The 14,097-nt window shown below is 37.9% G+C and overlaps 1 protein-coding gene across 1 annotated transcript; it reads left to right on the top strand.

Moving 5' to 3' along the window:
• The first annotated feature begins 12,694 nt into the window (after window positions 1-12,694).
• LOC116144135 (ribonuclease P protein subunit p25-like protein) lies at window positions 12,695-13,616 on the top strand. Its single transcript, XM_031429590.1, has 5 exons — window positions 12,695-12,758; window positions 12,919-13,082; window positions 13,159-13,239; window positions 13,377-13,465; window positions 13,538-13,616. Exons 2-5 carry the CDS (start codon window positions 12,936-12,938, stop codon window positions 13,614-13,616), a joined length of 396 nt encoding a protein of 131 aa, XP_031285450.1. The 5' UTR covers window positions 12,695-12,758; window positions 12,919-12,935.
• Window positions 13,617-14,097: the final 481 nt, after the last annotated feature.

Genomic DNA, 14,097 nt, shown 5'->3' with positions numbered 1-14,097 from the left:
TAACTTCCCTTGGCTTCAGAAGCGCATTACTCGCTTGTAGGGAGAAACTTTCAAAAACACTTTATCGCCCACTTGGAATTCAACCTCTTTCCTCTTCAAGTCGGCATAACTCTTCTGTTAATCTTGGGCTTGTTTCATTTTGTTTCTGATTAACTTTACATTCTCTATCATTTTCTGAGTCATCTTTGGCCTAAGAGTGGTACTTAACTCGTCCCTTTTGCCAATCTCATCCCAATGTAGTGGAGACCTACATCGTCTACTATACAAGGCCTCGTAAGGCGCCATTTTAATTGTAGACTGATAACTGTTGTTGTAGGCAAACTCCACTAAGGGTAACATCTCATGCCAGGATACTTTATAATCCATACAGCAAGCTCTCAACATATCCTCAAGCACCTGATTCGTTCTCTCTATTTGGCCATCTGTCTGAGGATGATAGGCAGTACTGAATGCTAAACGGGTACCCAAATTCCTTTCTAAACTCATCCAGAAAGCTGAAACAAACCTGGAATCTCTATCTGACACTATTGTCTTGGGCACACCATGTAACCTGACTATCTCCTTAATATAAATCTGAGGTAACTGATCTGTAGTGGTGCTCTCCTTTACTGGAAGGAAATGGGCTGACTTGGTTAATCTGTCTACAATCACCCATATAGCATTATACCCTCTCTGTATTCTGGGGAGACCTATGATAAAATCCATCGAAATGCTCTCCCATTTCCACTTAGGAATACTCAGTGGCTGAAGCAACCCCGATGGCCGTTGGTGTTTTGCTTTCACCTACTGACAAATCAGACATTTAGCTACAAATTCTGCAATATCTCTCTTCATACCTAGCCACCAATAGCCTCTCTTTACATCTTGGTACATTTTGGTTGCTCCAGGATGAATAGTGTACGGTGTGTCATGAGCCTCTGTAAGTAGTCTTTTCCTCAACTCATCATTCTGAGGGATACATAACTGATTCCTAAAATAGAGGACACCATCTATTACTTGAAACTCTGTTGTCTTGCCCTCATGCACTTGCTGAACTATTCTCTGACACCACTCATTGGCCACTTGCTTATCTCTGACTTCCTCCAGTACAGTCGACTGAACCTCTAACCTGGCAATCCTTTCTGGAAGTCCTTCAATCTGTTCTTTACATAATTCTTCTACCAATTCTTTTTGCTTAGTAAGCCGAGACAAATAAGCTTTTCTACTCAAGGCATTGGCTACTACATTGGCCTTTCCTGGTTGATACTTAATCTCACACTCATAGTCCTTAACCAGCTCTAACCACCTTCTTTGTCTTATATTCAACTCCTTCTGAGTGAAGAAATACTTTAAACTCTTATGATCGGTGTAGATACTACTTTTTGCACCATAAAGGTAATGCCTCCAAATCTTTAGTGCGAAAACCACGGCTGCCAACTCTAAATCATGCGTAGGGTATCTAGTCTCATACTCTTTCAATTGCCAAGAGGCATATGCTATCACCCTACCTAACTGTATTAATACAGCACCAAGTCCTTGTAGTGAGACATCTGTATAAATGTCATAATCTACACCCTCCTGTGGTAACACTAACACAGAAGCTGTCGTTAATCTCTTCTTCAGCTCCTGAAAGCTCTTTTCACATGCTTCTGACCATACAAAAAGAGTTCTCTGTTTAGTAAGAGCTGTCAACGGTTTAGCCAACTGGGCGAACCCTGCTACAAATCGCCGGTAGTAACCTGCTAAGCCTAAGAAACTCCTGACTTTTTTCACTGTTTTCGGCCTCTGCCATTCAAGGATGACCTGCACTTTACTTGGATCCACTAAAATCCCTTCCTTAAACACAGTATGACCCAGAAATATCACCTAATCAAGCCAAAACTCACACTTAGAAAATTCAGCGTACAAATTTCTTTCTCTCAATTGTTGCAACACTATCCTCAAATGTTCCTCATGCTCTTCCCTCGACTTAGAATAAACCAGGATATCATCAATGAAAACCACTATAAACCGATCCAAATAATCATGGAATACCCGGTTCATCAAGTCCATAAAAACTGCTGGGGCATTAGTCAAACCAAACAGCATCACTAGAAACTCATAATGCCCATACCTTGTACGGAAAGCAGTCTTAGCCACATCTTGCTCAGCCACTCTTACCTGATGGTACCCTGACCTGAAATCAATTTTAGAGAACACTGCAGCTCCTTTTAACTGATCGAACAAATCATCAATGCAAGGTAGCGGGTACTTATTCTTCACTGTCACTTTATTCAACTCTCTATAATCGATACACATCCGTAGTAACCCATTTTTCTTCTTCACAAACAAAATTGGAGCTCCCCAGGGAGAATGACTTGGTCGGATAAAACCTTTGTCCAAAAGCTTTTGAAATTGCTTCTTTAATTCTTGAAGCTCTGTTGGGGCCATTCAATAAGGGGCTTTGGATATTGGTACTGTTCCTGGTGCTAGTTCAATACTAAACTCAACCTCCCTTTTTGGAGGCAAACTCGATAACTCTTCCAGAAACACATCTAGAAAATCTCGAACTACTGGCACCCTTTGAATCTCTGACTGTGGAACATCACCACTCTGAACTACATGGGCAATATATCCCGAACACCCTTTTCTCAACATCTTTCTAGCCTTCACACTACTAATCAACATGCTCAACTGATGGCCCTCTCCAAAACTAAACTTATCTCCATTATTGAGATTAAATCTCGCTTTCTTCTTCTGACAATCAATTTCTACCCCATATCTCCCTAGGAAATCCATGCCTAATATCACATCAAAATCGGGCATATAAAAAACTATTAGATCAACTGTTAAATCTCTACCCTGGATCACCACAGACTCTCCTGTCAACATCTTTTGCGTCAGAACACTAACCCCATCGGGTAACTCTATCGTAATGGGTTGAGTCAATCTAGTAGGTTTCAAACCTAACCTCTCTATCATCCCATAAGATATAAAAGAATGAGTGGCTCCTGAATCAATTAAGGCATATAAAGGAACAGAGTGAAATAATAACTGACCAGTAACGGCTAATGGACTAGCTTTTATTTCACCCTGTACCACTGTAAACACTCTGGCATTCGTAGTACCTTCAGAACTCTGTGCGGGTGGTGGAAGAGGAGCTTTACAATCTCTCATCAAGTGCCCTGGCTGTCAGCACCTAAAACACAACCTCTGATCTCTCAAACACTCTCCTAGGTGGTTCCTCCCACATTTAGGGCAAAGAGGAAACCCTTCCGTTCGGGGCTGCTTATTCTTCCACTCTCTTCTGTTCTGTCTAAACTGAAACTTCTTCTTCTGATTTTTCATTTCTTTGCCTTTCACACCCTTAAATTTCTTTCTCTGTGGGGCGGAGGGTGGCTCCCTTAGTCCTCCTGTCGAGGAACCTACTAAGGAATTTTATTCTCAAATATTTTCGCCCTCATTGCTTGCCTCAAGGCCTCACTATAAGTCCCAAGGGGATCGAAACTCGTCATTATATCCTGCGCTATCTCCGGCTTTAACCCATGTACAAACTTATCTCTTCTCAATGCCGGAGTACTAACTATTTTGGGTGCAAATCTTGCAAGGGAATTTAATTTCACTGAGTACTCCTTCACGGTACTAGACCCTTGCTGTAAACTGATAAATTCTTGGACCTTCTCATGAACTCGGCCCTCTGTCCTATACTTAGCCTCAAACTCTTACCTGAACTCTTCCCAAGTCATCGTTGCCACATCATGGGTTTCTTCCATTAGTTCCCACCAAATTCGGGCATCACCCCGAAACAAGAAACTCGCATATCGGATCTTCTCCTGGTCCGTCATGGGGAATAAATCTGTTGTTCGCTCTACGGACCTAAACCATTCTTCTGCTATTCCTGGGTCCGTAGTACCCTTAAACTCTGAGGGTTGATGTTGACTAGGAAGACCATAAATCGATTCAACTCTATTCTGTACTAGGGGAGGTACCGGTTGTCCTCTTTCGACATTAGTATTTGGTGGTACCTGCACGGGGGTTACAACTCTCCCTTGGGTTTCTGCCATAACTTGCTGTATAATCCCTCGAACTCTCGCTTCATCCAAGGGAGGGGGCGTAACTTCTGGTGGGTTAGAAGATTCTCCCTCATTCATCACACCCTTACCACGTTTTCGGTTACTACGCGTCATCTACAAAACAATCACATTTAATCAATTCGAGACATACGTATAGTAAGGAAAGAATTAATTCACACAGTCGGTTATCAGACGTTGTGGCGATGAGAATAGTACACTGTCCAATCCCAAAAAACTTGGCTCTAATACCAAAAATGTAATAACTACTTTATACTAGGATACTCATAGCAATATATCAAGTAAAATACATTTATATTAGCAAAAGTAAATGGCTCAAAATTTTCTTTTATTACATATAAACATTATTTATACAAAATAAACTATCATTTACAGAATGCCATTAAAACAGCGGACAGTGTAGCTATTGCTCCTCGCTTGCCGATGCCCATTCGACCGCGTTCTCACCTAGATCCTGCAACCACAAAGAAAAACAATGAGGTGAGCACAAAATAATACTTAGTAAGTAAATCCTCTACTCGATTGTCCCCATAACTCTTTCTTTTAATTCTTTCCTTACACTCTTCTTATCTCATTTATTATTTTCTTTTTCACACAGCTCTCGTTACTTAACTTCTGCTATATGTCACGACCTCATCTTACTGGAGGCACGGCTGGGTGGAGTTCACACAGCACTAACCCACTCTTCGTGACTTTTAGGTGGAGATCACAAAGCACCAACCCGCTTTGCGTAACTACTGGGTGGAGATCACAAAGCACCAACCCGTTTTTAGTCTCTACTGGGTGGAGATCACAAAGCACCAACCCATTTTTTGTATTTTTCTCATTCTCTCTACTCTTAGAGTAGTTCATACACAAAGGTAGTTCATACACAAAGTTCTCTACTCTTTCTCAAGCCACTTCTCAATGCACAATTAATGTATATGGATGGTTCATCTCCACTAATGCACTCATGAAATGCCAACATGCAATGTTGCAAGAATTAAGGTTTACTACTCATGATTCTCTTAGGCATTTCATCAAACAACTAGTGTGCATACATAAACTCTACTTTATCTATGGTTCTATCCTTCTCTTGAACCATCCAAAATGGGAGAAAACTCCTTCACCAAGCTATAATTCTTGGCACAACATAACACTTCCAAAGAGATTTCTCAATCTCCCCCAATTTCATTTCAAACTACATTCTCATCACACATCACACTTCTCATAATTGAAGTGTATTTAACAACCACAAAGCAATTCATCTCCATCTCAATTCTCAATGACATATCATCTAACATGCATACACAGTTTCTACTAAATCTCTACTTAAAAGAGTTCTCAAATATCAACTTGGATTGGGATTTACTTACTTTGTAATGGAGAGATATCACTAGCACTTTCCTTTCCTTTACAATGCTTGTCTCTTCTCTACCCTTTAAACAATAACACCATAAGATTTTAATATACCAATATATGCAAAACTTCACATCTAAAGCAAGAATCCTTACCTTAGGATGCCTTAGATTAATTTTCTACCCCCAACTACTTAAAAAGCCCTCTAAAAGTCTTGAAAGGTTGAAGGGAAAGTTGAGAGGAAATGGAGAATGGAAGAGGCAATGGAAGATGAAGAATGAAGGGTTCACTAAGCTTAACCCCTTTTTAGCTTAAAATTTCTTCATTCATTCCCATATTGCCCTTGCTCTTTCTTGAAAACTCCATCCTTGTCCTTTAAATCATTACAATCACACCCCCACTCTAACATCTTCTCCATAAAATTTCCTTACAATTCACTCCCCACTCTTCCTAATAATTAAGGGTAGAAAGGTCATTTTACCCCTATGGAGAATTCAGCTAGCCTGATGATACTCACCATGCTTCCCAATTGACTATAGCCCCTTGGTCTTGGGTTCGAGTAGTCAGGGAGGCAAAATAAAAAAATGCCTTGGCCCACTCTACGTGACTTCTACTCGGTACTTCCCCCATCCCCCCCCCCCCCCCCCTTTAAGGGATTTTTTATTTCACCTCCCCCACCACTCGAACCCAAGACCAAGGAAAAATCCCTTAAGAGGGGGGACAGTACCGAGTAGAAGTCACGCAGAGTGGGCTAGGCCCGGCCGTGCCTCCGGTAAGATGGGGCCGTGACATATGTCTACTACCCAACGTAGTGAAAGTATGCATGCATTTTTTTATGGATATGTAAATTCCAAAACTGCTTTGAAACAATTTGTGGAACAATATGATAATGCATTATGAGATAAAGTGGAAAAATAAAGGGAGGCTGATTTTAGATCTTTCAAATCTTGGATACCATGCATAACTAATACCCTATTGAGAAACAATTTCAAAATGCATACACAACTGCAAAGTTTAAAGAGTTTCAAGAAGAGATTGTGGGGAAGATTTATTGTGAATTATCTTTTCTGAATAAATGTGATTCATACGAGGAGAATCAAGTTTTGGAAGATGTTTGGTTTGATGATAGTAGTCACGGTGTTCCCTTTGCGGTATACTTTGAAGAAAGTTAGTGTGATATTTGTTGTACTTGTCATTTATTTGAGTTTAAGGGGATTTTATGCAGACATGCCATTATGGTGTTGATTTATAAAAGGGTTTCACATGTTCCAGAAAAGTACATTTTACGGCGTTGGAGGAAAAATATAAACAAATGCCATACGAAAATTAAGGTGAGTTATAATAGATGGAGCACCAACATTGAAGGACAACGTTTTGATAAGTTGTCTAATATAATGCTGATAGTAGCCGATATGGCATCAAACAATGAGGAAGATTATAATATGTTGACGGAGTTTCTGATTGACATGAGAAAAAAGTTGGAGCAAAAGGAAAGTGAGGGAGGGCTTGGTGCAAAATTGAACATCTCTTCCACAACCAGTTTGAGTAGTAAAGATGGGGGCAGTCCTTCAAAAAAGGGGAATAGTCTAATTATTAGTCCACAGGGAGTTCGTAGCAAAGCTCGTCCTCCATATAGAAAAAAGCAATCGAAGGTTAAAGAAATTGTACGTAGGGTTAAAAAGAAAAAATTACAAAAACAAAGAATTGGTATGAGTTATACACCTATTCTTACATGATATTTCTTTTTTGAAACATTATTTACTTATTTGAAGTTTGTAATAATATCAGTTTGATTATTAATGTGTTATGCTACTTTTTAGGAAAAAGATCATCAGTAGAGCGAGAAAAGGAACAATTTCTTTCATCTACTTCTGTGGCCAATGAGGAAACTCAAGTGTTGTCGAATGATATTGTTACTACCCAAATATGTGTTATTTATGTTGTATAATCGTAATTGGCTTAAGTTTTCTATAACGTGTGCTAAATTATGGTTGTTAAACAATGACAGTTGTCCACTGGTCCAGTTCAAAATCTCGTAGGACAAAGTAATTTCTGTACTGGACAGAAGTTTGTAAATGATGAACATGTCTCGTTGGGAGATGTTTGATATTGTTGACAGGTTGAAGCATATAGAATTGTATTTGGTAGAAATTATTCATGCTTTGGTTAATTTCTGCCTAATGTAGTTAAGTTGTATGCTGATTCAGTTGTTTTGTTTTTAGTATTTTGTCATTGGTTGTGTATGTGTAGGCTATTTGCTCTAGGGTTGTGAATTCATGATAATGACTTTTATGTAACTTATTATGAATGTTTTCAGCATATATTATCGTCACATTGCAGACTCCCGTTGTAGATGGAATTTTGGATATGCATTTCATTTGAGATTTGAATTTTGATGTCTTTGGGTATGTCTAGTATTACATATACATATGCATTCAAAAGAGTAGTTGAGATATGTATAAACAAAAGGCAATCTTTATCAAGAACATCCGCCGAAATCAATCTATTTATAAACAAAAGGCAAATTTAATCTTCGTACATAAAACTTAGTATTTGAACTACACATAATCACAATTAACATTCATAGTGTGTTCCCCAAGAATGTTGACAAAGAGGAGGCTGTTAAGAAATTCTTCATCATGGTGCAGGGGGTGGAGGTTGACTAGAGGAGGAGGAGGCTGTTGAGAAGTTCTTCATCATGCTGAAAATCTTTGTCATGCGTTTCCCAATGATGTCAACTGTTTCTTCTATTCTTGATGCGAATGAGTTGAAATCACTTTGCAATTGATCATGTTGTTCTTGCATTTTCCTCTCAATACGTGAAAAACGCTCCTCTTGAAACGTTTCCATTCGCTCAAATCTGCTTACTATTTCGTCTAAAGTATGAGAAGACATATCTTCTACATTTTGAGATGATCCAGGTTCAATACTCGTTCTTCTCCTTTTGCGCACATAGACTTGTCCTTCATTTACCCCTTCTGGAACATTAACACCTTCTTGAACTGTGGCATCTCCCTCCATTTCATCCCTAATCACAAACCATTCTCCTGCCATATTCTTTTTAATCAAACCCATTTTACATAATGTCACATGCCCCAACACATTATTTGCAGAAAACTTAATCTTATTTGCTTCATCATTAGGGGTGATCTGAATACCCAACTTCTCACATATTAACATAACAAGCATCCCCCAATATATTTCTCCTTTTTCTGCTTGAACCTCTCGCAACTTCTTAATCAATAACTTCGCTGAATTTACTTGCCTCCCTGCTATTGCTGCTTCCATGAACATTAAATCCTCAACTGTCACATTTCCATTTGTCTTTTTCCTACCATTAAATGTGTAAGTCAGATATCTGTGAAATACTCTCATAGCAAGATTCTTAAACTTTGTAGATTTACACCTATGTGGATGGTAAATCCCTATCCTAGAAACATCCATCCAAGCTTGTTTGGAATCCCACGTTCTAGATACGTTATCCAAACCTTTAAAATCAAATCCTATCCAGGTTGCTCTCACTACAAAGTTCTAATTCTTTAATCTAAAAAACATTGTATATGCCAGAAACTCATCAGTATCTATCTCCACAACTTCCAAACTACCAAAAAACTCATAGATCAAATGCTTATATCCATCTTATCTAATACTCACCAACTGGTCCCATTTCAAATTATGAATCCAACCATTCATTTCATCACCTAAACCTAAACTTGTTATAAGTTCTAAATCCAAACTTCTTCCAAGGCAAATATCTCTTTTCGACACCTCCTCGTATTGTTTTTTATGTCGCAAGTCTCAAAATTGGATTCCAGATGACGATGTGCCTTCATGAGGAATAGTTGTATTTTTTGCTCTCACCATTTTCTGCTTTCTTCTAAAACCTATATACATAAAAAATTCATCATCATAATCAGTCATAACTAAATTAATCATCATCCCTTACTGTTAGTCAACCAATAGATGATGTACATGGTTAATAATATAAGGCATCATCATGTACATGTTCAACTGCGTATGAAAAATCAAGCTTACCTATCAACAAGAATATTTCCTATTCTATTTCAATTCATGCTAATGAAAACACTCTATGGTAGACTTTAATATTCTATGCTATAGATGAGACACATGGCCAACTTTAAAATAGAGATGTAAGAGTTAGAAGCAGACTCACCCAGACATGTTTGCCGAAAATCAAATTATTGTATAAAACATAGAATTCCTTTAATAGCCTAAAAATTCCTCAAATGCTCAATACACCATAGGCCCGGATAAATATTATAAAATCGGATTATGTCTAATTGAAAAAAAAAAACCTAAACTCGAAATATATACCTGTCAACTACCAAGCCTATTTGCACCTTGTCAATATTTTAAGATAGGGCCTACTGTAAAACTTCATTATGGAACTGAGTCACAAACAATATAACTACCTATGCAATATTACACCTTTATCCTCAATATTTTTACTAACCATGATTAGCAATAAAGGTGTAATATTAAGGATAAATGCCATCATGTAATATTACACCTCCCTCCATTGCCAATTCCAAAACCTTTTGATAACCACCCTCAGTTGCCAATTTCAAAACCTTTTTATAACCACCCTCAATTGCCAATTCCAAAACCTTCTAATAACCATCCTCAGTTGCCAATTCCAAAACCTTCTGATAACCACCCTTAATTGCCTTTGCCTCCTCTCCCGTTTCCAAAACCTTCTGATTCAGGTAAGCAACCACATTTGCCTTTGCCTCCTCTCCCGTTTCCAAAACCTTTTGATTCAGGGCAGCTACCACATTTGCCTTTACCTCCTCACCCACTTCCAAAACCTTCTGATTCAGGGCAGCTACCACATTTGCCTTTACCTCATTTCCACGGTGCAACAGGACCAGAGATCCCAAAACCTTTTGATCCAGGTAAGAAACCACAATGAACTCAGTCTTTTCTTTCATCTTTATTATCATCATTTAAAAATACATGCACAAAAGAAATAAATCGTTATTCTTGTTGATAAATTGATGATCCCTAAAGATAACACATCCTTGCAGCTCTTGCAAGTATCAATTGCACATTCCACTTGAACTACTTTGTTGGTGCATAGCAAACTAAGGTGGCAATGATATATCGTTATAAAGTCTTTGCTATGTCATTGCGAGGGATGCATTTTTGTCTTATAATATGGTTAAACCTACATATCATCAAATTATTGCAAGACTGGGTTGTATAATGCATGTTGGAGATTTAACCCATGACTAAAAGTGTTTAAAGCAAGTGGAACTATGGCCCGTTACTGAACATCACAATTTTGCAGGACATGATAATGCCTCTGCTCCAACGACGAGTTCACCTACAACTCTACACTCATCCGTAATAGTATCCAGAGGTTCTATAGTAACAACACAGATTTTCAATAGCAATAGTTGGTTTCTACTGGGAATACTGATTTCCCTTCTTGTCTTCTTTCATACATAGTGTTACAGGCATCATATACATAATACTACTCATTTAGATGTTCTCACTTTCAACATTAAACAAAAATGTAATTGCCTCCACCAAGTATATGAAGAAAATAAGTCACCTATCTTTTAGGCATAAATGTGTGGTTCTAATAGCAATCTCCATCTTAAGTGAGACGGCACAAACAATTTTAAGTTTGTTGGTAGAAGCAAAGTGTTCTCTCTTTAGTGGAGCAATATTCAAATTCAAAACCTAGAAGTTTTGGTTTTATGCTATAATTGTCTCCCATCATTGCATGCTAAATTATTCAAGTCAAATATAAGTGAACTTATATATTGCACGTTAAAGCTTGATCAAACCTTTCTAATGGCGTGTAACTCCAAACTCAGACATAAAGCTTTACAAAATTCAATTGTCTGACACACTCTATTGTCTGTCCCAAAAAGGTAACAAAATTTTGCATCAAAAAATACACGCTCAAAATGGCAGGTGGCTTCACCTCAATCATCAATCAAACACAACCTCAATCATCAATCAAACACAACCTCAATCATCAATCAAACACAACTTCATATCTCAGCCACTCAACCTCAATCATCAATCAAACCCAATAAAACATTATGAACACAAACCAAATTAACTAAAACTTACTCGAAAAATGGCAGATGGCTTCATGACTTGGAGCGGCAGATGACGAACCAAGACAACGAATTGAACGCTGTAAAACAAGCTCAATCATCAATCAAAACCAATAAAACGTGATTAATAGAAACCAAATAGACTAAAACACTTACAATAATAATGGTAGATGAGGAACTTGAAGAAGAATAGCGGCAGATGAAGAACTACGAAAAGAAAAGCGGCAGATGAGAACATCGATGAAGAAGAAAAGCTGAGATGAGTAATGAAGACGAAGAAAAAGAGCGGAGATGGGGAATGAAGACGAAGAAGAAGAGCACTGTTTTTTAAAATTATTTGGGAGCCAAATTAATTTGACCTAAATCCCATTTAAAATACTCATTGCACAATAGGTGGGCGTCCATGTAACGAGGACGCCTGTCCATTAATCAGGGACGCCTGTCCATGAAATATGGACGGATGTTCAAATTTTTTTTTGTAATTTAAAGTCTGGACGGGCATCCATTATGTGTGGACGCCCGTCCATTATTCAAGGACGGCTGTCCATAATATATGGACAGGCGTCCCTGAATTTTGTTTATAATTTTTTCAAACCATTAATAATGGACCGGCGTCCATTAAAGGTGAACACCCGTCCATTAATTTTTTTTTGAAATATTTTATTATTTAAAGTTTGGACGGGCGTTCATTAGTATGGACTCCCGTCCATTGAATGTGGACGGAAGTCCATGATTTTGGTTTTCAAATTTTTTAAATTTAAACTATGGACGGACATCCATTATAGGTGGACACCCGTCCATATAATATGGACGGGAGTCCATCGTTCATTTCTCATGGACCGGCGTCCACATATAATGGACTCCCGTCAAAAAACAAGAACGGTCGTCCATAGTTGATGAATGGCCGTTCATTGGCAAAATATTTGTGAATGTAAAATGTGACTGGTGTGAGTCATGGGACGCGTAATTTGGTGTAAGAATTTTATGCACAGTCCCGATGTCCGTAACATTATTGGTAAACATATATATGCAAGTCACTTTAACAAATCCCCCCTCTAAAAATAATTGAGAAAGTAACAGCAAGTACTGACGTGGCAAGCCATCAACGGAATCTTCAATCAGTACAGAGGTCATAAAATTCGGGACCCTCAATCGTAAACCCTAACCCCGCCACTATAAAAACGCTTAAAAGGGCGCCTTCATTCCAAGTTCAGCCTCACTGAAACTAAAAGCAAGCCATCAAAACTTCCTCCAGACGACGCCGTTTCGATTCACGGTAACCTTGACAACTCCGCATTCTCTTCCATTTAGCTTATTTTCGGATTTTTCGTATATGAAATTCTGAATATAACCTATTTTTTGTTGATTAATTAATTAATTAATTAATTCGTGAATTGTTAAAAAAAAATTATTTTTTTTCTTGTTTGCTGACAAAGAAGAAGATTTAATTGAAATGTGTTCGCTTAGAGAGAGGAAAATGGATCGGTACCAGAAAGTGGAGAAGCCGAGGACGGAGGCTGCTATAAGTGAGAATGAGTTGAGAATAACGGCTCAGGGAAGACTCAGGAATTACATTTCTTATGCTATTTCTCTCCTGCAGGTATTTTTTGTCCAAATATGAGTACTTTTTCTTTTTTAATTTATTAAGATTGATTCTATGAGATGTTCCTGATCAGGATAAAGGTGCCAATGAGATTATCCTCAAAGCCACTGGCAGAGCTATTAACAAGACTGTGATGATTGCTGAGTTGCTTAAGGTGCCTATTTATTTAACCTTATTTGTGCCATTTCTCCAAAATCAATACATATTTATAATGTTGAATAATTTACGATTTAAGTTTGTGGCATCGGGTGTCAATGTTTATTCATGTTGAATGCGTTTTGCTTATTTCAGAGAAGGATTGTTGGTCTCCACCAAAATACTTCAACTGGGTCTATTGACATAACCGACACATGGGAGCCTCTAGAAGAAGGGCTTCTTCCGTAAGAACTATATCTCTTGGTGTTAATTAATTTGTTGATATTATTTGGCTGATTGATGATTTGTTTATGCAGATTAGAGACTACCCGTCATGTTTCAGTTATCACAATTATTTTGTCTAAGAAGGAGCTGGATTCATCTTCCCTAGGGTAATGACAACTGAAATTAGATATTTTGAGTTTTTGGTGTTTATGATATGCTAGTTTTTCGTGCATTCTTTTCTATTGAAGCCATTGTAGTTGCTTTGTAGTGGTTGATTCAATGGAAATGATTTATGAGAAAGAATTATTAGATTATTGGATATACTAGAGTTGTTAGAGTTCCATTTCGATGTCATCAATAGTTTAGATATTTGTGTGATGTTCTCTAATAAAGATGGTTATAGAAGCATCATGTCATTTTTTTAGCAATCATGGTGGATTTTTGAAGAAGCTTTTGGGCTCAAGTAAAACTTTGGTTTTGAAAGATGCTTTAAATTAGATGAGTCATGATTAGTCAGCTGGATACGTTCATATTTATATGTACACTTTTAAATCACAAGGATGCTGTGGAGAGATACTTGACTAGTTATTTGGTGCATTCTTGTGGGGTTTAGTTACTTCTAGTTGCTGATCACCCTAACAAGGTTGATATA

The sequence above is a fragment of the Pistacia vera genome, unplaced genomic scaffold, assembly GCF_008641045.1.
Source record: "Pistacia vera cultivar Batoury unplaced genomic scaffold, PisVer_v2 Contig439, whole genome shotgun sequence".
NCBI classification, from domain to species: Eukaryota; Viridiplantae; Streptophyta; class Magnoliopsida; order Sapindales; family Anacardiaceae; genus Pistacia; species Pistacia vera.
This window is presented reverse-complemented; position numbering and strand designations above follow the sequence as displayed.

What these genes read in the sequence shown, in the direction of transcription:
- LOC116144135 (XM_031429590.1), top strand. Translation starts at nt 12,936, where the DNA reads ATGTGTTCGCTTAGAGAGAGGAAAATGGATCGGTACCAGAAAGTGGAG. An exon ending in TGATTGCTGAGTTGCTTAAG is followed by an intron (nt 13,240 to 13,376) that starts GTGCCTATTTAT and finishes TGCTTATTTCAG; the next exon opens with AGAAGGATTGTTGGTCTCCA. An exon ending in CTAGAAGAAGGGCTTCTTCC is followed by an intron (nt 13,466 to 13,537) that starts GTAAGAACTATA and finishes TTGTTTATGCAG; the next exon opens with ATTAGAGACTACCCGTCATG.